At 47.3% G+C, this 23,729-nt stretch overlaps 1 protein-coding gene across 1 annotated transcript in view; it reads right to left on the reverse strand.

The window, feature by feature from the left end:
- Window positions 1-8,234: 8,234 nt before the first annotated feature.
- Window positions 8,235-23,729, reverse strand: part of MYEF2 (myelin expression factor 2) — a 64,794-nt gene continuing 49,299 nt past the window's right edge. The window contains exons 13-18 of the mRNA XM_075345800.1: window positions 11,693-11,797; window positions 11,515-11,613; window positions 9,929-9,997; window positions 8,938-9,137; window positions 8,795-8,846; window positions 8,235-8,709 (exon numbers count right to left, since the gene is read on the reverse strand). Coding sequence (XP_075201915.1) covers window positions 8,546-8,709; window positions 8,795-8,846; window positions 8,938-9,137; window positions 9,929-9,997; window positions 11,515-11,613; window positions 11,693-11,797 — 689 coding nt within the window. The 3' untranslated portion in view covers window positions 8,235-8,545. The remainder of the gene's footprint in view (window positions 8,710-8,794; window positions 8,847-8,937; window positions 9,138-9,928; window positions 9,998-11,514; window positions 11,614-11,692; window positions 11,798-23,729) is intronic.

Here is a 23,729-nt window from a genome sequence, read left to right on the forward strand (position 1 = left end):
CTAGACCAGGTCGCAGCCTTACACACCTGTTCCACTGAAGCCTGATGCCGAATGGCCCACGAAGCGCCAACTGCTCGCGTGGAATGAGCCCGCAGCCCACTAGGAATGGGCTTGAGTTGCAGGCGGTAGACTTCCTGGATCGCAGAGCGAATCCAGCGAGTCAGAGTCGCCTTTGAAGCTCCCTGCCCCTTCTTAGGCCCCTCAGGAATGACGAACAAAAAGTCCGGTTTCCTAAAGGGGGCTGTCCTGGATATGTAATATCTGAGAGCTCTGACGAGGTCTAACTAATGCAGAGACTTTTCCACCCTATGAACTGGGTGTGGACAAAATGAAGGCAGAACAATGTCCTCGTTCAAATGAAACTGGGTAAGAACATTTGGAAGGAAATCCGGAAGGGGGCGCAGAACCACCTTGTCCTGGTGAAAGATCAGGAAAGGCTCGCGGCAAGAGAGTGCTGCTAGCTTTGAAACCCGTCTGATGGACGTAAATGCCACCAGGAATGTTACCTTCCAGGACAGAAGAGCAAGGGAGGATTCCTTGAGGGGTTCAAAGGGAGACCTCTGGAGACCGTCCAGAACGAGGTTGAGGTCCCATGGGTCCAGCGGCCGTTTGTACGGGGGAACTAGATGGGAAACGCCCTGGAGAAAGGTCTTGACTTGCGTTTTTTGAGCCAGGCAGCTTTTTTTTTCACCTTGTTTTTTTTCTAGTCTTGAGGCTGCAATTCACATGCTTGTAATGTTGCATGTTTATTGAACAATTGTCACAGCTCAGTTGTTTTGGTGTTTTTTGTCTGTTATCTTGCTTTAATGCAAGTTGGGGGTGCAGCCCTCCTGATCCTGAGGCTGAACAATTACCTGCTTCTCACTTTTTGCTGTGTATTTAATCTGGGACCCAGCTAACCACTTTACCATCCATATTGAAGTTTTGACATGACACAAGTCAGGTACAGAATATGTTTTTAACTTTAGTAGGTTAGGGACTGTCTCAGATGGGTACACAGTGACGAGGTGAGACAGCTTCTTACCTTTTTGCAAAAATGTATATACTAAGTACCCTGTTTATTAAGCACTTGCAATTTATTTATTTATAGTCAGGGTATTTTTTCTACAATTTTCTCCTTGTTTTTTTTTCTAGCATTGGTAGAAGATTGAGAGCGCTGAGACCTGCCCTTTAAGGGAACTGAGAGCCAACCCCGCTTGCAAGCCAGACTGTAGAAAGTCGAGAATTCTGGGGATGGCCAGAGGCATAGGCTGGACGTTAGTTTCTCGGCACCATGAAAGGAAGATTTTCCACGTACGGTGGTAAATGCGGGATGAAGCAGGCTTTCGGGCGCTGATCATGGTGGAAATAACCGCGGGGGAGAATCCCGCTCTTGTTAATACCCAGGTCTCAATGGCCATGCCGTCAGCTTCAGGGCTCTGGAGTTCTGATGGGAAATGGGCCCTTGGGTCAGCAAGTCTAGGATGTCTGGAAGGCGCCACGGTGCGTCTGTGAGCATTTGTACCAATTCGGCGTACCAGGCGCGCCTGGGCCAGTCCGGTGCTATCAGTATCACCGGGACTCCCTCTGCCTTGATCTTCCTGATCACCCACGGCAGCAGGGGTAGAGGTGGAAATATGTAAGGCAGGCGGAAGTGGTGCCAGGAGCAGACTAGAGCATCCGCGCCGATGGACTGCGGGTTGCGTGACCTGGCTATGAACTCTGGTACCTTTGCATTCAACCCTGAGGCCATTAGGTCCACGTCTGGTGTGCCCCAGCGAGTGCAGATGTGTAGAAACACATCTGGGTGGGGAGACCATTCTCCGGCGGCCAGGCCTTGGCAACTTAGAAAGTCTGTTGCCCAGTTCTCTACCCCCGGTATGTGTACCACTGATATCACTGATCCCGTCGATTCAGCCCAGCTGAGGATCTTGTGGGCCTCGAGATAAGCCACTTTGCTGCGGGTGCCCCCCTGCCGATTGATATAGGCTACAGCTGTCGCATTGTCCGATTGGACTCGAATCTGACGACCCGCTAGCAGAGGGCAGAACGCTCTGAGCGCGAGGAAGACCGCGCGGAGTTCCAGGGTGTTTATGGGTACGGAAGACTCCTGGGGCGTCCAACGTCCTTGAGCAGTGTGGTGCCGGTACACTGCTCCCCAGGCTAGGAGGCTGGCGTCCGTGGTCAGGACCAGCCAGTTCACTGGGAGAAAGGATCTCCCCTTCGATAGGGATGAGGACCGAAGCCACCAGCGGAGTGCGAACCTGACTGAAGGCGTCAGGTGAAGATGTCTGTCCAGGGAGAAGGGGCTCTTGTCCCAGGCCGCTAGAAGGGCTAGCTGCAGTGGGCGAAGGTGCAGTTGAGCAAAGCGTACTGCTTCCATAGCCGCCACCATCCTGCCGAGGACTTTCATGCTGAATCGAATGGAGCGAGACGGAGGACGTAGAAGGCAGCGTACCGCTCGTTGAAGAGCGATCGCCTTGTCCTGAGGGAGAAGGATCAAGCCCCGACGGGTGTCCAGGGACATGCCCAGCAAGGTGATGGATCGTGATGGGACCGGGGATGATTTGTCCAGATTCACTAGCCACCCTAAGCGGGATAGGGTGTCCACAGTGATCTGTACGCTGGTTGAGCAGTCGCGGAAGGAGGGGGCCTTGATGAGGAGGTCGTCCAAGTAAGGGAGAACGACCACTCCCCTGGCGTGAAGGACGCTCATGGCGGCCACCATGACTTTGGTGAAGACCCTTGGTGCAGTGGCAAGGCCGAAGTGTAGAGCTACGAATTGAAAGTGGAAGTCCTGAATTGCAAAGCGGAGGAACTTTTGGTGATCTGGGGCGATGGGTATGTGCAGGTATGCGTCCGTGAGGTCTATGGATGCGAGGAATTCCCCTTCGACCATGGATGTAATAATGGACCTTAGGGACTCCATTCTGAATCTCCGTACATGCACATACTTGTTTAGGTGTTTGAGGTCCAGGATGGGTCGAACTGACCCATCCTTTTTGTGGACCACAAAGAGGTTGGAATAAAACCCCCCGAACTTCTCGTCGTCTGGCAAAGGTATTATCACTCCTGCTGTTAGAATTTCGGACCAGACCCCCGAGTCTGTTCTATGTGGTAACCGGAAGACACAAGGTCTCGCACCCATTTGTCGTCTGAGGCGGCATCCCAGATGTGTTGGAAGAGCCGCAGTCGACCTCCTACAATGAGTATCTTCCGGGGCGCCGAAGGAGTCATGAGGGGGGAAAACGTCGTAGCCGAGTCTCCCTAGTCCTAGACTGTTTCAGTCTAGGCTGCCATGACGAAGTAGGTTTCGGGGAGAGCTGAGGTCGGTCCCTGCGTAGTCCGCGGCTGGTGGCGTGGACAGCACGGGGTGTCGACCAACCAAATAAGTTCCGAAAAGAGCGGAACGAGGACTGTGGACGTCTGGTGAAGGACGTCCTGGACTTCAGCTGGGGGAGGGAGGTACTCTGACAGTTTTTTCCATGGATTTGGACAGAAACTGTGCCCATTCCGGTGGGCTGGGAGCCCTAGGCGCTGGGCTGACGGTTGCGGCGGTGGTGGCAGGGGGGGGGGGTATTGGGGGGCTATAGGGGCACAGGACTCACACAGAGAGAAGAGGTGTGTTTTCGTGGTAGCTCAACATGGCAGGCAGTGCAGGCTGAATAATAGACTGAGCCTTAGCCCTCTTAGTGCCTTTTGAATTCTGCATGTTCCTGATATGAGCATGCTAGGAGGGGGAGCAATTCTCAGCAGAGCTACAGTGAGCAGCACCTTACCAGAATCAGCCGATGGCTGGAGATCTTCCCACGCTTTCCTGGGAGGGGGGGTGGGGCTTAGCGCTAAAAGAGCACAAAGAAGTAGTCAGTGTGCCCCCCCCGCTGTGGGTAGTAAAAACGGCGGGAAAGGAGCTTCTTCTAGTTTTCCTCCCTCTCCCTCTAGTCAGCACACAGTGTGTCACTGGTGGTTATCAGCCAGCTTTTCTGCTAGATCAAGTAAACAGAGCAGATAATAAAACAGCTGAGTCCCTAAGCTCTGTGATTCTCTAACCACCCCCTGCCACCAGGAAATTATCTATGCAGGAGTTTGCAAACAGGAGAGACTTCCCTCCTCCTCCTCCAGCCAGCAAGCTAGGGAAAAGTTAACACTGTGTTCAGGATTCCTGGGGCTCTCTTCCTTGCATTAGTCAGGGACTTTCTCATAATAAATACTGTATATTCAGCCCTGGGAGCCTTTCCTCCACAGCAGGGTTTCTCAACTCCAGTCCTCAAGACCCACCAACAGATCATGAGGACTGGAGTTAAGAAACACTGCTCCACAGCCTTTTCTCCCTTTGTCTGGGAAACCAGTTAGGCGGGATCTCACCTTAAACACTGCTTCAATCCAGGCAGTGACAATAGCAGAGTCAGTTTGCTGTATCCGGTCACAACAGTGCCATATTCAACTCAGAGCCTGCAAAGAGGGGCTGAGGAATTGTGCCTCTGCCCTGGGCTTAGGAAAATCGGTGTCTATGGAACCAGTCGTCCAGCCCAGAATCCAGCATCGCGGGAAGGGGTACGTGTAGGCAACACTTCACGTTCCCGCCCGTTGATGGTAGTGGGAGATCGGTCCCAAAAGGAAACAGTCACCCTCAAAAAATAACAAGCCTTGAAAGAAAGTGCCTCCTACAAACACTAAGCTAAAACTGAGACTGCCTGGCCCGGCCAGGGGGTGTATACTGCAGAGGAGGAGCTATGCTTTTGCATCTACTTAGTGTCCTCCTATGGATAGGCAGCATAACACACCCATGGTCCTGTGTCCCCCAATGAGGCGTCAGAGAAATTACTGTCTGAACATAACTCACCAGGAAAATGTAGCCCCAAGTACTGTACAGATACCATCAGTTCCAGGAATACTGGGGCCTCCTCTTGACTTTAAAATGTTCCTACCTTTATCACTACCTCCTGGAACTGAAGTGTGCACATCGTGACAGCATGCGTTATACATTTGCACCTGTACAATGTGCACAGCCACATTTTTGTACACCTTCGCTTACTGCATGTCACTGTAGTGCTGGAAGGCTTATTCAGAGAGATCAACTCCCCCCTCCCACGTTATTGTACACTAAGACTCAGTCTGGTTTGGGGACCTGTGTAGCGATACCTCAATACAGCAGTGGGAGGGCTGCCATTACCACATATTATGGTCAAGAAAAGGATATCGCTCTGGTTCTTGCACTTCACCAGCATATTGACACTAGATTTGGTTGTTCCCCCCCCCCCTTTTCTGATGTCCCTTTGGGGATTGTATACCTAAGCAAATTTGTTACTGAAGTGATTAAAGAACAAATTCATTTTGAAAAGTCAGTTGTCTGTCAGTTGGGGTCATCTAGGGTTGAACACTGTACATTATTGAAATGAAAAAAAATCTGTGACTGGCCTCAAAGCATTTAGGTCATAGCAGAAAACTGGAGTGTTATATAAAACAGCAACACTCCAAATATTGCTGAACTTATGGCTTCTTCACTATCCTCCTGTCCACAAGGCTCCAAATCTTAATTTCTACTACATCTATAAAAAAGTCCAGTTAGCAAATGATGAAGTGGGGTTTTGGGTCAAATTGTTGTTGGGCATGTAAATTTCTCTCATCCACCATGGGATTAAAAAAAAAACAAACTAAAAAGGTGATTTCTAAGAGGCTAGCAGTGTCAAGTTGGATTCCTGATTGAGGCACAGATTCATGATTTTGTGGACGAATCTTTTGGGAATGAGGTCCTTAGGCAGATCGGTGTCTGGCTCATAGATCTTAACAGCTCATTTACAGATAAAATATGGATTTCTCTGCAGACATTGATCACAGATAAAGGTATCACAGTCCACGTCCTATGACATATGCCAATATATACAGCTTAAAAATGGTTGATCCTAATGATGGATTGCCATTAAGCCACTTTTTTACGGTTTTATTGCACCAGTTTTAGTTTGGCGTACATGAACGTTTAATTTATTGTATTTTTCAACAGAGGTTCCTACTACTAGATGATAAAGTTAATGTCAGTGTATAAGGAAAAACGTAGTCAAAAGTTATATACCCAGTCTGCGTACTTTATTAAAAGCAAATCTAGGTAGAAAACAAAAAAAAATCCTCTAAATATAATCTAGTGTGTAGAATAATATCTAACACTGAACTGAATTACCATGCTTGAAAAGTATGATGGCACAATTTATGCCAAAAGGTGCAACATGTTTAAATATTAAGTAACTGGAGTATACAAGATAAATGTGATCTTATATTGTAGCACAGAACATTGCAGGACAAAGGAAGTCTCACTATGCATATACTTGCTCAGCTGGGGGACAGAACCAAAGAGTCAATTTATGCAAGTGCCCCATTTATTGATAGCTAATGAGTGGTTAGAGATGTATGGAGAACACAAATTTTAATACAACTTATCACCCACTCAAACTATTTAAAATCAGCAATAGTAGAGTTAGAATAGAAACATATTGTATGTGCTTTTCTATTGTGAAAATCCAATCTATATTTTTCTATATGCTTTTCTATAACTAACCTTTCTTTTCTATATGAGAAACAAGATTCTGTAAAGCTTGTGTACAACAAGGTCAGCAGCTGATGTTGTGAGACAAGGGAACAAAATGAAGAACAATGACTGACTATCAGTGCAAGTCCAAATTTATGACCAAGTTATGTGACAGACTTTGCAAGTTATGGAGTCAGAAAACAGGAGGGGCTGGAGAGTAAGTCACAAAAAAACAAAAAAAAAATGGATAAACGTCACAGGCTTTCTGCAAATGCTTTTAATATAGCCAATGGCTTAGGAATTTTACTAAACGTTTAACCCATTATTGCTCTATAAAAATGCTTCTAAAAATATAGCACGTCACATGTGTGCACCTTACTGAGAAAGGAAATTATACCAGCTATGTTGTGTGGTCTGAATTTCTCCACCGGCTCTCAGTGACTTTCAATCTGAGATTACAGCAGACATTCAATGTTAAGAAGGAAATTTCCTGAAAAATCTGGATTTCTCCTTAACAGTAGGATGACTGATAAAAGTATGAAGTTATCTTCTTGAACCAGACAATTTCCAGCTAGTTGGGAGAAGGGCAAAAGGGTATTGTAATTAAAGCAAAGTTACATTTTCCAAAATTCTGGAAGTGATTGACGGTTTAACTAGAACACTAAATTTGAACTGTCCATAAATGGGTGTTGGGGGGTTGAAGGTAATATCGTTCTAGATTTATTTGCTGACAATAAGGGCTCTTCTCCACTTGCGATTTTCATGTGCGAGTGCGATCCGTTAAAAAAAAAAAAAAAAAAAAAAACAAACAACAACAAACCAAAAATCGGGTCGCACTCGCACCAATGTTAAGCTATGAGGCATTGTCCGCTAGCTTAATTTTATACGATACGACTCGTGCTCTTGGTGAAAATCGCAGCATGCTGCGATTTGCACCGAGTCTCAGCTCTCACACCCCCATGCAAGCCTATGGGAGAGAGAAAAAAAATAAATAAAAATAAAGACTACGGGTGGCATGCGCATTTCATACAGATGGCATATGCATGTCACATGGGTCCTTGACACTTGCATACAGCGTCGGACTGGCTACCGGAGGATCTCTAGTAATACCAGTCCTGGCCGCAGTTACATGCACTGAACTCTGGAGCCGTCACCTGAGCTCCAGAGTGCAGCCTGGACTGAACAGTGAGCGCCAAGTGATCGATTCCCCAGCGATTGCTGTTCAGTTCAACACAGCTGCAAAAAGACCGGGCTGAACTCTGGAGCCCAGGTGACAGCTCCAGAGTTCAGTGCAGGTAACCGCAGCCAGGACTGCTATTACTGGAGACTCCTCCAGTAGCCAGTCCGACACTGCTTGCATAAACACTCACACAGCACTCACATGACGCTCGCATGTCATACAGATGCTATGTGTTTTTGTCCCCCCCCCCCCCCCTCAAACAAACACCGTACGCAGACCACACCACTCACATTTGTAGCAGAGTATCGCTGTGTTGTTTTTTTTTTTTTTAACGCAAGTGGAGAAGAGCCCTTACTTTGTTATCTGGAAGAATTATTATTCCCATTATGGTTCGATAGGTTTGGGATGTATCAAATCTGAACATTTCCTTGAAGTGCTAAAGTATCTAGTGGCCATGTTAACTTTGGTGCATCAGTGAAACATTTGTTCCATGCAAATCCATATATACTTCTAAGAAAACCACTGGACATGCCAACATTTACCAGTTCCACTCAATCATTTCAACAAATTTTATTTTGTCAATAAGATCTGGACTGTGCTGGAGAAGACAAAAACAAAATACAGGATTGGAATCCCACAATGTAGACTGTGAGAAATTGGCTTTATTAAAAACAGTACGTCAATTCATATAAACTGAATGACTAGAGACATGGTGTTTAAAAATCAAAATATATAACAAAAAGTACATTTAACACCACACTAGCACAGGCTTGCACTAAAAGTAATTTCTGCTCTAACATTTACTAAAATGTATTTACCAAAAAAGACTGAACAAATGTGGGAATGCCACTGGATAAAATAAGGAATTATGCATTGCGATCAATGCGGACATCAATTTCTCTACCATTGATCTTTATTCCATTCATTAGTCTGCATGCCTTCTCTGCAGTTTCAGGGGAATCATATCTTACAGTTCCGCAGCCTTTGGATTTGCCATTCTCCATTTTTATCTCTGCAAATATAACACGACCTACAAAAAGTAGTTAGGAATTTATTATTACCATGTTTAAAAGAAAGAACCAGATAACTTACAAATAAAAAACCCACAAACTTACCACATTGGTTGAACTTCTCTTTCAGTTTTTGCCAGGTCAAGTCAAATGGGAGCTAAAAATTAAAAGGAAGAACAAAAAAAATGTAAGTAAAAACCATAGCATAAGAGACAGAGCAAATTAATAATCAGCTGGCGACCCCTTACATTTCTAACAAATATTTGACTTCCTTTATTTCCCCGTTCTCTTAAACTTCCTCCTCCTAGAGGTGCGGAGCCAAACCCTCCGAATCCGCGATCCATATCCATGGTTCTGTCCAAGCCACCTCCAATACGATCGAAACTAGAGCTCATCCTGTCCATGCCAAGCCCCATACTCATGCTATTCACTGCACTCATTCCAGAGCCTAAGAAAAAATGAACACAAAAACATTGTTTAAGATGAGCTTCCCCAATATGCACGTATCGGGGCAGTCAGTGTTATGATGTATTAAACCTTTCTTAAACCTGTCAATTTATGTGTCCTCTTCCCCCCCCCCCCCCCTCACACACACCCACCTCCCCCCCCTCACCCACACCTACCCCCCTCTGGTTGGTTCAAGAGCCTTTGTTTTTTTGTTTTTTTAAATAGTCCATCCACATAGTGGAGTCACGAGCACTTTTCTTTTGTGGGAAAAGTTGTAGTTTTAAAATTTGTACTAAATAATGTAATGGGGAAAAACAAAAATTCCAAGTGGTGTCAAATGCCATTATTGTGCAAAATTTGTTTTTGCACAGGTCTCAAACGGAGCTTAGTTTTTTTTAATTGATCGCTTTTTATTGCATTTTTTGGAGCAATAGAAAACTGCAATGGTAGTGTTTACATTTTTTTTCTAGTTAACAGAGAGCAAAAGAGAAGGGTGTTTGATACTGCGCCAAAGGATCACAGGAACAGATGTTTAGATTAATGCATCTTTATTTCATCCAGGTCTACGCGTTTCCGGAGCCACTGCCCCCTTCCTCAGGACCGTCAGGAAAGACAAAACATCAACCAAAATCATAGGTTGGGCTACATTTAAGAATAGGATGGCAGCCATGTCAGCCTTCAGACTGACTCTGGCTGTCACAATAACCCACTGGGGGAGTTTTGTTGCGATGGGAGAGAGTATATACATAATATAGAATCATAGAAATAACATGTTTCAGATAAATAACTTACTCATGCCAGATCCTAAAGGACCAAGGGACGAAGATCCCATCCCACCAAAGCTTCCAACCATAGCACTACCTACAGAGAGAATTAGATCACTCAACCCATCAGAACACCAAGAAAGCCCCTCAATACGTCAAACAGTGTTTATGCACAAAAAGGATAGGATAAAGTGGTTGACTGGAGTAGGTATTAAAAAAAAAAAAAAAAATAGCAAGTGCATATAATTTTTTAGGTCAGTGATTAAAGTGCCAGCCACAGTCAGCATGTGATCGCATTGGATCAGCATATTATTTCCCTGAAGGCCAACAGTAACTTTACTTTTAAACATTTAGTCCTAAATTCATCAAGACCAGCAATGTTCACATTAAGTCTTGATGAAGGGACTTGCTGGAATCAGAAACGCCTGATTCATTAAGTACAAGCATCTTAATGAATAACGAGCATTGGACAAGTTTTGTGCGCCTCGCTTGCCAGAAATCTTACAGACGGACACTGCAGTGAGATTTCTGGTGTAAGGACATCATATTAAATTGTGAATTAGATGAGCTGTGTTGGCATGCCTCCACTTCAACACTTTTGGGAAAGATGTGCAAAACAGACTAGGGCTATGTCCACACGCTGTAGTGTTCACCACAAAAACTGCATCTTCTGGCAAAAAAAAAAAAAAAAAAAAAAAAAAAAAAAACACACGCAAAAAGAATTTACATTGTTGTCACCACAAAACTGCAGCCGAAAAAAAACCCCCAAACTCTCAGACTTGCTGGGGAAGGAGAAGCATGCAGTTTAGTCAACACAAACTGCATCGTGCGCATGGGACCTTGACATTTTGATGCCAGTGTTGACAACTTCACATTGTGCAAACATATTTAACTTTTAAAGCCACTTATGCCAGAATTTATGGTGCTAACCACTTTGATGAGCCGGGCCTATTTCTTGAAGACGACCAGGCAAGAGAAAAATATTCCTAATTGAAGTCTTGCAAATATAACTACAGTTTCCTTCTGCAAGATGATAGTCCGGGAAGGAACCCAAGAAATAGCAAAAATCCCCACATAAAAGACGATGGACCCAATTGCTTGCAACTGTAGAAACCAAGTAGCATACTAACACATTTTTGCATGGAATTCTAACCAAAGTAATAGTGTTTGTATAATTCACAGCTCATTGGCTTTCATCCATTATAGTCATCTGCGTCTTGTGACCCCTTGGCTGTCTTACAGTCTAGTAGAGGTTGTCCTGGGTAGACTGGTCACCAACATACTGTATTTCCCACCATCAGCTGACGTTAGAAGGTTTTATTTATTTTTTTTAATTAGGAATACAATAGTAGAGTTGATAAATTTGCTACAATTCCAAAACTTGCTTGAATCACTGTCCATTCATTTTTTTTGTAAACTGTAGAATATGGCCGCTACTTCTCTCCCCTCCCCGCTGCTTACAAAAGCGGAGAGAATCCCATCACAAGGAGACCAGCTGAAGTCAGGAACGCAGCTCTAGCTCTCAGCCCCATCACTGTGCCCTTAGATAGGTCTTGTACAATGTGACAATCTGCTCGATGCCACTGTAAAAAAACAGGTATAATGACAACTTACTCATTCCTCCAAAAGAATCTCCAAAGCCACGGCTCAATCCAAGATCACTTCGACTGAATTCTCTGTCCATGCTGCTTCCCATGCCTCCTCTGTACATGTCTAAATTAAATGGTTGTTTGATTTATTAACTGAAAACTTTGTACATTCATGTAGTTCTCTGTATATGTGATCTCCTTACCTCCCATGCTGCTTGCCATGCTTCCCATTCCTGCCATGCTACTTGACATGCTGCCACTCATGCCAGATCCTAAACTGCCCCTGAAGTCATCAACAGCGCCCATTCCTAGATCAAATTTAAAAAACAAAATCCAGCAAAAGTAACAAGAAAACACATCTCATTAAAAGGAATCCATCACCAGGTGTCCCCCAAATCTGAGCAAAGACCCTGATTTCAGTGATGTGTCACTAACTGGGCTGCTTGCTATAGATTTGATAAAATCAGGGTTTTATCACTAGAGGACTGAAACCGGCTGCAATGTAGTCTTCCATATTCATGAGCCTTCTATAATCCTGCCGCCGTCATTGATTGACAGCTGAGTACACTAAATGGGCAGAAAGTTATGAGTGATGTGGGCAGGGTTATACAGACCTCAGTATTCAGAGGACTGATACAAATGCAGCAGATAAAATACAGAAATACTCCGTATTTTTCGGACCATAAGACGCACTTTTTTTCCCCCAAATGTTGGGGGAAAGTGGGGGGTGCGTCTTATGGTCTGAATGTGGCTGCGGTGAATGTGGGTGCTGCGGTGGAGCGGGTCATCGGGGGCACGAGCAGGCTGTAGCAGCCTGCCGTGACCACGTGGACCCGCTCATTTAATATGCACGCCCATCGCCCCCCCATCATCCCTCAGCGCTGAAGCCGCGCTGACATGTGGGCGGGATGATGGGCGGGGGATAAACAGCCGGCTCGCATGATCACCCCTGGCAACTACGGCCTGGAGTGATCATGTGCGGCTGTATTCACTGCTCCCTGCGCATCATCATCAGCGCGGGGAGCAGTGAATCAGTGAGTGTACAGTACTCACTGTTCCCTGCAGCATCGCTCGTCCTTTCGTCTGTGTCAGCGGCAGCGCCGCTGATTGGAGCTGTCCCCATTACCCTGCTGGATCGCGATCATCTCCTGTGTTTGTGCCGGCAGCTGAGTGGAGACTAGCGGCCGCACAGCGATGACGTCATCGCTGTGCGCACGTGTCCACACGCAGCGGCCGGGACACTGGCACAGACACAGGAGATCGATCGCGATCCAGCAGGGTAATGGGGACGGCTCCAATCAGCGGCGCTGCCGCTGACACAGACGGAAGGACGAGCGATGCTGCAGGGAGTGAGGTAAAGTGAGGTGAGTATGAACGTTTATTTTTTTTATGTGCCACAGGATGCGGCCATACACCCGGATGGGGGGCATATTATGAGCAGGATGGGGGCATATGTCGAGCAGGATGGGGGCATATGATGAGCCGGATGGGGGCATATGATGAGCCGGATGGGGGCATATGATGAGCCAGATGGGGGCATATGATGAGCCAGATGGGGGCATATGATGAGCCAGATGGGGGCATATGATGAGCCAGATGGGCGCATATGATGAGCCGGATGGGGGCATATTATGAGCCGGATGGGGGCATATTATGAGCCGGATGGGGGCATATTATGAGCCGGATGGGGGCATATTATGAGCAGGATGGGGGGCATATTATGAGCAGGATGGGGGCATATTATGAGCAGGATGGGGGCATATTATGAGCAGGATGGGGGCATATTATGAGCAGGATGGGGGCATATTATGAGCCGGATGGGGCCATATGCCATGATGGGTTATATAGCAGGATGCGGCCACATGCCAGTATATAGCAGGATGCGGCCATATGGGCAGGATTACGGTGTATAGCGGATGAGGGATATATACTGTATATACCAGGCAGGGAGGATCATTACCAGGATGCGGCACCTTAGTAGAGAATTTGGGGACATTACCCCCATAACAGTGTGAGCAGCAGATCCTCGCCCCATCACTGTGTCATGACCACATTTTTTGCTTAAAATTTTATTTTCCTATTTTCCTCCTCTAAAACCAGGGTGCGTCTTATAGTCCGAAAAATACGGTAACAAAATTGCAGGAAGCAGCCCAGTAAGTGATACATTGCTGGAATCAGTCTTCACCATTGTCATGCAGATCAAGTTGGTTTACTATATTCCTGACGGCAAGTTACATTTAACTAGAGGCAGCTGCAGGTTTAAAAAAAGGAAACCCGTCAGCAGGTTTAGACCCTACACCAACGTATTTATAAATCAAGCTTTATGGCATCTTTAGAGAAATATTATTCATTCAAATAGATCTTACCTGTGAATTGAGCTATTTTAGTACAGATTTCCCCCCCCCCAAATGTAAGATATATGACTAGTTTATGCTCAGACCTCTCCAGTCAAAGCAGGATAATGTCACTCTGCCTCTAGCTCGTCCTCTTAAAAAGGGATTTTCCCTTGAACAAAGTTATTTTCAATCAATAGATCTTGGAATAACAATTTACACAATAGACAATAGGATGCATTTTAAAAAAAAAAAAAAAAACAAAAAAAAAAAAAAAAACACCCTGACTGCACATGGACCATCCTAGTGACTTTAGTTTTTTGGATACAATCTTATCATGAAGCAGAGAACATTGCAAATGATCATGTAAATCACTAATAGCTGCTGAGAAGAAAAAAAAAAAAAAAAAAAAAACAAAAAAAAAAAACAAAAAAACAGATTGCCGACGGATAAGTGAGGAAAAAAAATAAATAAAAATCGCCCTACTCTCCTGGAGGAGTGGGACAGTTTTTCATCCGTTCGCGCGAGTACAGCCTAAAGCACAGAATCACAGGATTATTTCTGTTAAGTAAAACATTTCCCTGCCCATTTTTTTTTATCTCACAGAATGAATAATTAAGGATCCCATGCTGTAATGTCTGTATGCTTTCTTTTGCGTCCTCCCTGGCCCAGGAGATGTGGTTTAATCAGACCATGTCCTGTACGGCCAGACACAGCCATTACACAGTACATAACAGGGGCACAAAAGATTCTCAGTACAGGAACATTTTTTAAATACATTTTATTTTGTTCGTGGGAAAACACTTAAATCTCAAAAGAATCTTTAGGCACCAACTGTGCTCTCTCATCTCAGAAATAGGAGGGGGAAATGGTCTTCAGTGGAGTCATTCATGCAATGTAAAAGCAGCAAAAACTTCTTAGATAAGACATTTTAAAGTTTCTTATTTTCTACTATTGATTTATTGCATATGAAAAAGGTTACTTCAACTATAGTGGTGGTTTTAGGTTGATTTCATGATTCAAAGAAACTGGTTGCAAAAAAGTGAAAATACAAGCTTTCAGTTCAGTTTAGAATGTTTCCCCAATGTTTTAAAGAAATGTACAGTGGAACTTCGGTTTACGAGTAACTGTGTGAGCATTTCGCTATACGAGCAAAGTTTGCTGTAAATTTGTAACTCCGTTTACGAGCAAAAACTGCACACACTTCCAGTACCGTACTTTCACCGCGCTCCGACCCGCTCTTGCAACACACACACACACACACCTTACCTTCCGTTCCATCGTCAGCCTCATGGTTCTTGTAGTTTGCCAATACAGGATGTGTATCAGGTAACCATCGCGACCGATGGAGGAACTTCTGCTGTCAGCTGCTTCTCAAAGGCAGCGCGCCGGCCAGAGGCAAGCAGCTCCTGCCTTTGACGTCAGCGCGCTGGCAGCAGAAAAAAAAAAAAAAAAAAAAAGATGCCAGCGAGGGAATGGAGGGTAAGATGGAGACTTCCAAGATATGTAGAACAAGCTCAAGATGGATCCAGCAAGGCAGAATGACTCCAAAGGGCAACAAAAGTTTTTTTTGTTTGGTTTTTTTTTTCTGACTATATTATCTAAGAATAAAAAATTCCAGAGCTCTTGACAAGTTGTTAAGCGCAAGGTATATGCAGTATGGAGTACGCGTTTTGGCGGACGCAGCCGCCTTCTTCACAGTCCCAAGACAAAACAGTTTTGTCTTGGGACCGTGAAGAAGGCGGCTTCGTCCGCCGAAACGCGTAGTCCATACTGCATATACCTTGCGCTTAACTTGTCAAGAGCTCTGGAATTTTTTATTCTTAGAAAATATAGTCAGAAAAAAAAAAACAAAAAAAAAAAAACTTTTGTTGCCCTTTGGAGTCAGTCATTCTGCCTTGCTGGATCCATCTTCAGCTTGTTATACACACACACATATACACACACATACAATAGGGGACCAGGCTGGGTCATTGAACAAGTTGTGGAAGGAAGTGCCTGAGCTTGTATTTCCTATGGGATATCTAGCTTTGCTAGACGAGTAACTTTGTTTACTCCCAGAACGGATTTTTCTCGTAAACCAAGGTTCCACTGTAAGTGGACATAAGCAGAGCTCATTATGCTGCTTGTGCCTACCTTGATGATTTTTTTTTTTTTCCTCCTTCTAAAAAGGAAATCAGTCAGCTGCCCTAGAGTTCCTGCAGTCTAACAAGTTCCCTTTTGCTGCTTAGCGCTTGCTGAATCAAATATAAAATACAGTGGAACCTTGCTTAACGAGAACAATCCGTTTTGGGACTGTGCTTGTTAACCAAGTTACTCGTTCAGCAAAGCAAGATTTCCCATAGGAAATCATTGCAATGCAGAAGATTTGTTCCACAACGTGTTAAATGTCCAATCCTGGTCCCCTATTCTGTCATTTTTGATGATTTGATTTGAACTTTTAGTTTTGTATTTTTTTAAAACTAACTTTATTGAATTTTACTAGGTCCCCCTAAGGGACTATAAGGATCAGCAGTCTGATTGCTCTTACATTTCTCCAGATCACAGCTGAGATCTGCAGAAAAGCTGCTTTACTCTCACATGGCGCTCTGCCGGCAGTGAGAGAAAGTGACTCATGATAGCTACAAGAGTCATCACATGACCCTGTGCTACCATCGGACGTCACATGATCACGTCACATGACTTCTGACGGCGCTAGGCAAGTTAATTCTTACCGTGGCGAAATTACACCTCGCCAGATTTTGACAGCGAGATGTAAGGGGTTAATAGGCATGGGGTAACGCTATGCCACTCGCGCCTGGCAAGCACATATGTCAGCTGTTGAAATCAGCTGCCATGTGTGGGGATTATAGTTACACGATCCATGACGTACCCAGTACGTCAAGTGTCGTGAAGAGGTTAAAGTACCACTGCAGCGGTGCTTTAAGAAGGGAATTTTGTTTACTTACCGTAAATTCCTTTTCTTCTAGCTCCTATTGGGAGACCCAGACAATTGGGTGTATAGCTTCTGCCTCCGGAGGCCACACAAAGTATTACACTTTAAAAAGTGTAACCCCTCCCCTCTGCCTATACACCCTCCCGTGCATCACGGGCCCATCAGTTTTGGTGCCAAAGCAGGAAGGAGGAAACTTATAAATTGGTCTAAGGTAAATTCAATCCGAAGGATGTTCGGAGAACTGAAACCATGAACCAAAAGAACAATTCAACATGAACAACATGTGTACACAAAAGAACAACAGCCCGAAGGGAACAGGGGCGGGTGCTGGGTCTCCCAATAGGAGCTAGAAGAAAAGGAATTTACGGTAAGTAAAACAAAATTCCCTTCTTTGTCGCTCCATAGGGAGACCTAGACAATTGGGATGTCCAAAAGCAGTCCCTGGGTGGGTAAAAGAATACCTCGATAAAAAGAGCCGAAAAACGGCCCCCTCTTACAGGTGGGCAATCACCGCCTGAAGGACTCTCCTACCTAGGCTGGCATCTGCCGAAGCATAGGCATGCACCTGATAGTGTTTCGTGAACGTGTGCAGACTCGACCAGGTAGCCGCCTGACACACCTGCTGAGCCGTAGCCTGGTGCCGCAATGCCCAGGATGCACCTACGGCTCTGGTAGAATGGGCTTTCAGCCCTGAAGGAATCGGAAGCCCAGAAGAACGGTAGGCTTCAAGAATCGGTTCCTTGATCCACCGAGCCAAGGTTGACTTGGAAGCCTGCAACCCCTTACGCTGGCCAGCGACAAGGACAAAGAGCGCATCAGAACGGCGCAGGGGCGCCGTGCGAGAAATGTAGAGCCTGAGTGCTCTCACGAGAGCTAACAAGTGCAAATCCTTTTCACATTGGTGAACTGGATGAGGGCAAAAAGAAGGTAAGGAGATATCCTGATTGAGATGAAAAGGGGGTACCACCTTATGGAGAAATTCCGGGACCGGACGCAGAACCACCTTATCCTGGTGAAACACCAGGAAGGGGGCTTTGCATGACAGCGCTGCTAGCTCAGACACTCTCCGAAGTGATGTGACTGCCACTAGGAAGGCCACCTTCTGCGAAAGGCGTGATAGAGATAACCCTGAGGACGCTAGGAGCCAGGACTCAATGGCCACACAGTCAGGTTGAGGGCCGCAGAATTCAGATGGAAAAATGGCCCTTGAGACAGCAAGTCTGGTCGGTCTGGGAGTGCCCACGGTTGACCCACCGTGAGGTGCCACAGAGCCGGGTACCACGACCTCCTCGGCCAGTCTGGAGCGACGAGGATGGCACGGCGGCAGTCGGACCTGATCTTGCGTAACACTCTGGGCAGCAGTGCCAGAGGAGGAAATACATAAGGCAGTCGAAACTGCGACCAGTCTTGAACTAATGCGTCCGCCGCCAGAGCTCTGTGATCTTGAGACCGTGCCATGAATGCCGGGACCTTGTTGTTGTGCAGAGACGCCATTAGGTCGACGTCCGGCGTTCCCCAGCGGCAACAGATCTCTTGAAACACGTCCGGGTGAAGAGACCATTCCCCTGCGTCCATGCCCTGGCGGCTGAGAAAATCTGCTTCCCAGTTTTCTACGCCCGGGATGTGAACTGCGGAGATGGTGGAGGCTGTGGCTTCCGCCCACAGCAGAATCCTCCGAACTTCTTGGAAGGCTTGACGACTGCGTGTGCCGCCCTGGTGGTTGATGTACGCGACCGCCGTGGCGTTGTCCGACTGTATGCGGATCTGCCTGCCCTCCAGCCACCGATGGAACGCCTTTAGGGCTAGATACACTGCCCTTATCTCCAGAACATTGATCTGAAGGGAGGACTCTGTCGGAGTCCAGGTTCCCTGAGCCCTGTGGTGGAGAAAGACCGCTCCCCACCCTGACAGACTCGCGTCCGTCGTGACCACAGCCCAGGATGGGGGCAGGAAGGATTTTCCCTTCGACAAAGAAGTGGGAAGAAGCCACCACTGAAGAGAGGTTTTGGCTGCTAGTGAAAGAGAGACGTTCCTGTCTAGGGACGTCGGCCTCCTGTCCCATTTGTGGAGAATGTCCCATTGAAGTGGACGCAGATGAAACTGCGCAAAGGGAACTGCCTCCATTGCTGCCACCATCTTCCCTAGGAAGTGCATGAGGCGCCCTCAAGGGGTGTGACTGGGCCCGAAGGAGAGAGTGCACCCCTGTCTGTAGCGACCGCTGTTTGTCCAGCGGAAGCTTCACTATCGCTGAGAGAGTATGAAACTCCATCCCGAGGTACGTCAGTGATTGGGTCGGTGTCAATTTTGACTTTGGGAAATTGATGATCCACCCGAACCTCTGGAGAGTCTCCAGAGCAATGGTCAAGCTGTGTTGACATGCCACCCGGGAGGGTGCCTTGACTAGGAGATCGTCTAAGTAAGGGATCACCGAGTGGCCCTGAGAGTGTAGGACCGCCACCACTGCTGCCATGACCTTGGTGAAGACCCGTGGGGCTGTCGCCAGGCCAAAGGGCAGTGCCACGAACTGAAGGTGTTCGTCCCCGATGGCGAAACGCAGGAAACGTTGATGCTCTGGTGCAATCGGCACATGGAGATAAGCATCCCTGATGTCGATTGATGCTAGGAGTCTCCTTGGGACATCGAGGCGATGACAGAGCGGAGAGATTCCATCCGGATCCGTCTGGTTCTCACGTGTCTGTTGAGCAGTTTGAGGTCCAGAACAGGACGGAATGATCCGTCCTTTTTTGGCATCACGAACAAGTTGGAGTAAAAACCGCGATCAGGTTCTTGAAGGGGAACGGGGATCACAACTCCTTCTGCCTTCAGAGTGTTCACCACCTGAAAAAGTGCATCGGCTCGCTCGGGGGGCGGAGATGTTCTGAAGAAACGAGTCGGAGGACGAGAACTGAGCTCTATCCTGTAACCGTGAGACAGAATGTCTCTCACCCATCGGTCTTGGACATGTGGCCACCAGGCGTCGCAAAAGCGGGAGAGCCTGCCACCGACCGAGGATGCGGTTTGGGGAGGCCGAAAGTCATGAGGAGGCCGCCTTGGAGGCGGTTCCTCCGGCGGTCTTTTTAGGACGTGACTTAGACCGCCATGCAGAAGAGTTCCTCTGACCCTTCTCTGACCTTGTTGGACGTGGAGGACTGGGACCTTGCTGAGGGCCGAAAGGACCGAAACCTCGGTTGTATCTTTCGTTGCTGAGGTCGGTTTGGTTTGGACTGGGGTAAGGAGGAGTCCTTTCCCTTGGATTGTTTAATAATTTCGTCCAATTGCTCGCCAAACAAACGGTCGCCAGAAAATGGCAAACCGGTTAAGAACTTCTTGGAAGCAGAGTCTGCCTTCCATTCGCGTAGCCACATGGCCCTGCGGACTGCCACCGAATTGGCTGATGCTACCGCTGTACGGCTCACAGAGTCCAGGACGGCGTTCATGGCGTAGGACGAAAAGGCCGACGCCTGAGAAGTCAAAGACACAACCTGCGGAGCAGAGGTACGTGTGACCGCATTAATCTCAGACACACAAGCTGAGATAGCTTGGAGTGCCCACACGGCTGTGAAGGCCGGAGCAAAAGACGTTAATGCAAGTTGGGGGTGCAGCCCTCCTGATACTGAGGCTGAACAATTACCTGCGTCTCACTTTTTGCTGTGTATTTAATCTGGGACCCAGCTGACCACTTTACCATTCATATTGAAGTTTTGGACATGACACAAGTCAGGTACAGAATATGTTTTTAACTTTAGTAGGTTAGGGACTGTCTCAGATGGGTACACCGTGACGAGGTGAGACAGCTTCTTACCTTTTTGCAAAAATGTATATACTAAGTACCCTGTTATTAAGCACTTGCAATTTATTTATTTATAGTCAGGGTATTTTTCCTACAATTTTTCTCCTTGGTTTTTTCTTTTTTCGGAGCAAAAGACGCGCCTATGGCTTCATAGATGGATTTCATCATGAGCTCTATTTGCCTGTCAGTGGCATCCTTGAGCGATGAACCATCTGCCACTGATACTACGGATCTAGCCGCCAGTCTGGAGACTGGAGGATCCACCTTAGGACACTGAGCCCAACCCTTAACTACGTCAGGGGGGAAAGGGTAACGTGTGTCATTAAGACGCTTAGTAAAGCGCTTGTCCGGAAATGCTCTGTGCTTCTGGACAGCATCTCTGAAGTTAGAGTGATCGAAAAACGCACTCAGTGTACGTTTGGGAAACCTAAACTGGTGTTTCTCCTGCTGCGAAGCCGACTCCTCTATAGGTGGAGTTGGGGGAGAAAGGTCTAGCACCTGGTTGATGGACGTTATAAGGTCATTTACTATGGCGTCCCCTTCAGGTGTATCAAGATTGAGAGCAACGTCAGGATCAGAGCCCTGAGCTGCGACCTCCGCTTCATCCTCCAGAGAGTCCTCATGCTGAGACCCCGAACAGCGTGATGAAGTCGGGGAAGGTTCCCAGCGAGCCCGCTTAGCCGGTCTGGGGCTGCGGTCCGTGTCGGAGTCCTCACCGTGGGACCTGGGTGCCACCCCAGGAGCACTTTGCTGTGCCGACCGAGAGGGGCCTGGGGGCGATGAACTCACAGTGCCCTGGCCCTGTGTTACCGGTCTGGACTGCAAAGCTTCTAGTATCTTAGCAGACCATCTGTCCATAGACTGAGCCATGGAATGTGAAAGCGACTCAGTTTCTCAGCCAAAATTGCAAACTCTGTCCCTGCCATCTGGACAGTGGAAGTCGGCGGTTCTACCTGAGCCGAGGGTCCCACCAGTGCCGGAGGCTCCGGCTGAGTGAGTGCCACAGGGGCCGAGCTTTGCACACAATGAGGGTAGGTGGAACCTGCAGGTAACATAGCCGCACAAGAGGTACAGGTTGCAAAATAAGCCTGTGCCTTGGCACCCTTGCTCTTTGCGGACGACATGCTGTTGTCTCCTCTTAGAGTGATCAGTGAGGGTATATAGCCAAAAGCAAATAATGCTGCCGAACAGAGAAAATGTATACAACATATACATATACACACACTTCGGCACCCAAGGGGGGCCAGCACCTGGTAACCGGTGTGGCTTACCGACCGCCCAAAGCGGTTATGTGTCCACCAGATTCCCTGCCTGGGCCTCCCAGAGCTGCAGAGCTCGTTCTGAAATCCTCCACCGGCAGAAGTGATTATAACAATGGCTGCCAGCGTTCTGAGGGGAGGAGGGAGCTGTGGGCGTGCCTAATGCGGGAATCTGGTGCCCCACAGTGCTCAGTGAGGGGGGAGGAGGATACCAAAGTATGCTCCAGCCCTCACTGCCGACGTCCAGTCGGCCGTCCCGCCCTTACCCCTGACTGGCAGGCCCGGGGGCGGGAGTATATAGTACTAGGCCGCAAAAGCCGGGGACTAAAGTTAATAACGCGGCCGGCGCGGTAGTCCCGGTCTCACAAACCACACAGCAGCCGCTGCAGCGTCTGTAACACAGGCGCTGCATGCACCGTCCCCAAGGGGACACAGAGTACCTTATAGATGCAGGGCCCTGTCCCTGATACCCAGTCTCCTGTCCGTCAGATTCCCCCAGGGGCTGCGGATGGAGCCCGGTCCCAGTGAATGGCGACCGGTTAGGATCCCACTTCTCCCAGAGCCTCTAAGGGATGGGGAAGGAAAACGGCATGTGGGCTCCAGCCTTTGTACCCGCAATGGGTACCTCAACCTTAACAGCACCGCCGACTCAGTGGGGTGAGAAGGGAGCATGCCGGGGGCCCTGTGGGGGGCCCTCTTTTCTTCCATCCGATACAATCAGCAGCTGCTGCTGACTAAAATGTGGAGCTTGCGTGAATGTGTGCCTCCTTCAACACAAAGCATAAAAACGGATGGGCCCGTGATGCACGGGAGGGTGTATAGGCAGAGGGGAGGGGTTACACTTTTTAAAGTGTAATACTTTGTGTGGCCTCCGGAGGCAGAAGCTATACACCCAATTGTCTGGGTCTCCCAATGGAGCGACAAAAGAAATCAAGTTTAAAGTCCCCCATCAGTGCCGCTCTCGTCAACCTCCTGTGATTTGTGATCGGTCGGCTGCTCCAGTGTTTCATGGAGCACACCGGAGATCACAAATCAATACATCTCTACGGGCGCTCATACTGGCTCTAAGACTTGCATTGAGTGCTTGTTACACAACTGCTGACTTCTGGATAGTCAGAAGTTAAATCTAAGACGACCAAAACTGTGCTAAAAAAAAAGAATGAAAATGCCAGGAGTGTATGAGACAAGGGCATTTTCTATTTAAAAGCTCAAAGCGCTGAAGGGGAAAAACAAAAAAACAAAAGAAAAAAAAACCACCACTGGGTGTTGAAGAAACAGGACTTTACTTAAAATCTGTAATTTTTCTTTGGCAAAATAGTTTCTCTGACTCATGAAATCAAAAAAAGAATTTTGTTACTTACCGTAAATGCTTTTTCTTATAGTTCCGTATTGGGAGACCCAGACCATGGGTGTTTAGCTTCTGCCTCCGGAGGACACACAAAGTACTACACTAAAAAGTGTAGCTCCTCCCTCTGAGCTTATACACCCCCTGGTAGCCAGTCCTAGCCAGTTTAGTGCAAAAGCTGAAGGAGAATAGCCACCCACAAGTAGAACCGAGTAAGAACCGGAACAACCGGAGACTATCCACGACAACAGCCGGTGATAACACACGGAACAAGAAAATTGCCAACAGGCAACAGGGAGGGAGCTGGGTCTCCCAATACGGAACTATAAGAAAAAGAATTTACGGTAAGTAACAAAAGTCTTTTTCTTTATCGTTCCTTTGGGAGACCCAGACCATGGGACGTTCCAAAGCTGTCCCTGGGTGGGAATAAACAGAAAAAACTAAGAAGTAGGCGGAGCCCAACTTCACAAGTGGGCGACAGCCGCCTGAAGGATGCGTCTGCCCAAGCTCACATCTGCCGAAGCATGAGCATGCACTTGGTAGGGCTTCGAAAAGGTATGCAGGCTAGTCCAAGTGGC

Source organism: Anomaloglossus baeobatrachus, chromosome 4 (genome assembly GCF_048569485.1).
Source record: "Anomaloglossus baeobatrachus isolate aAnoBae1 chromosome 4, aAnoBae1.hap1, whole genome shotgun sequence".
NCBI lineage: Eukaryota > Metazoa > Chordata > Amphibia > Anura > Aromobatidae > Anomaloglossus > Anomaloglossus baeobatrachus.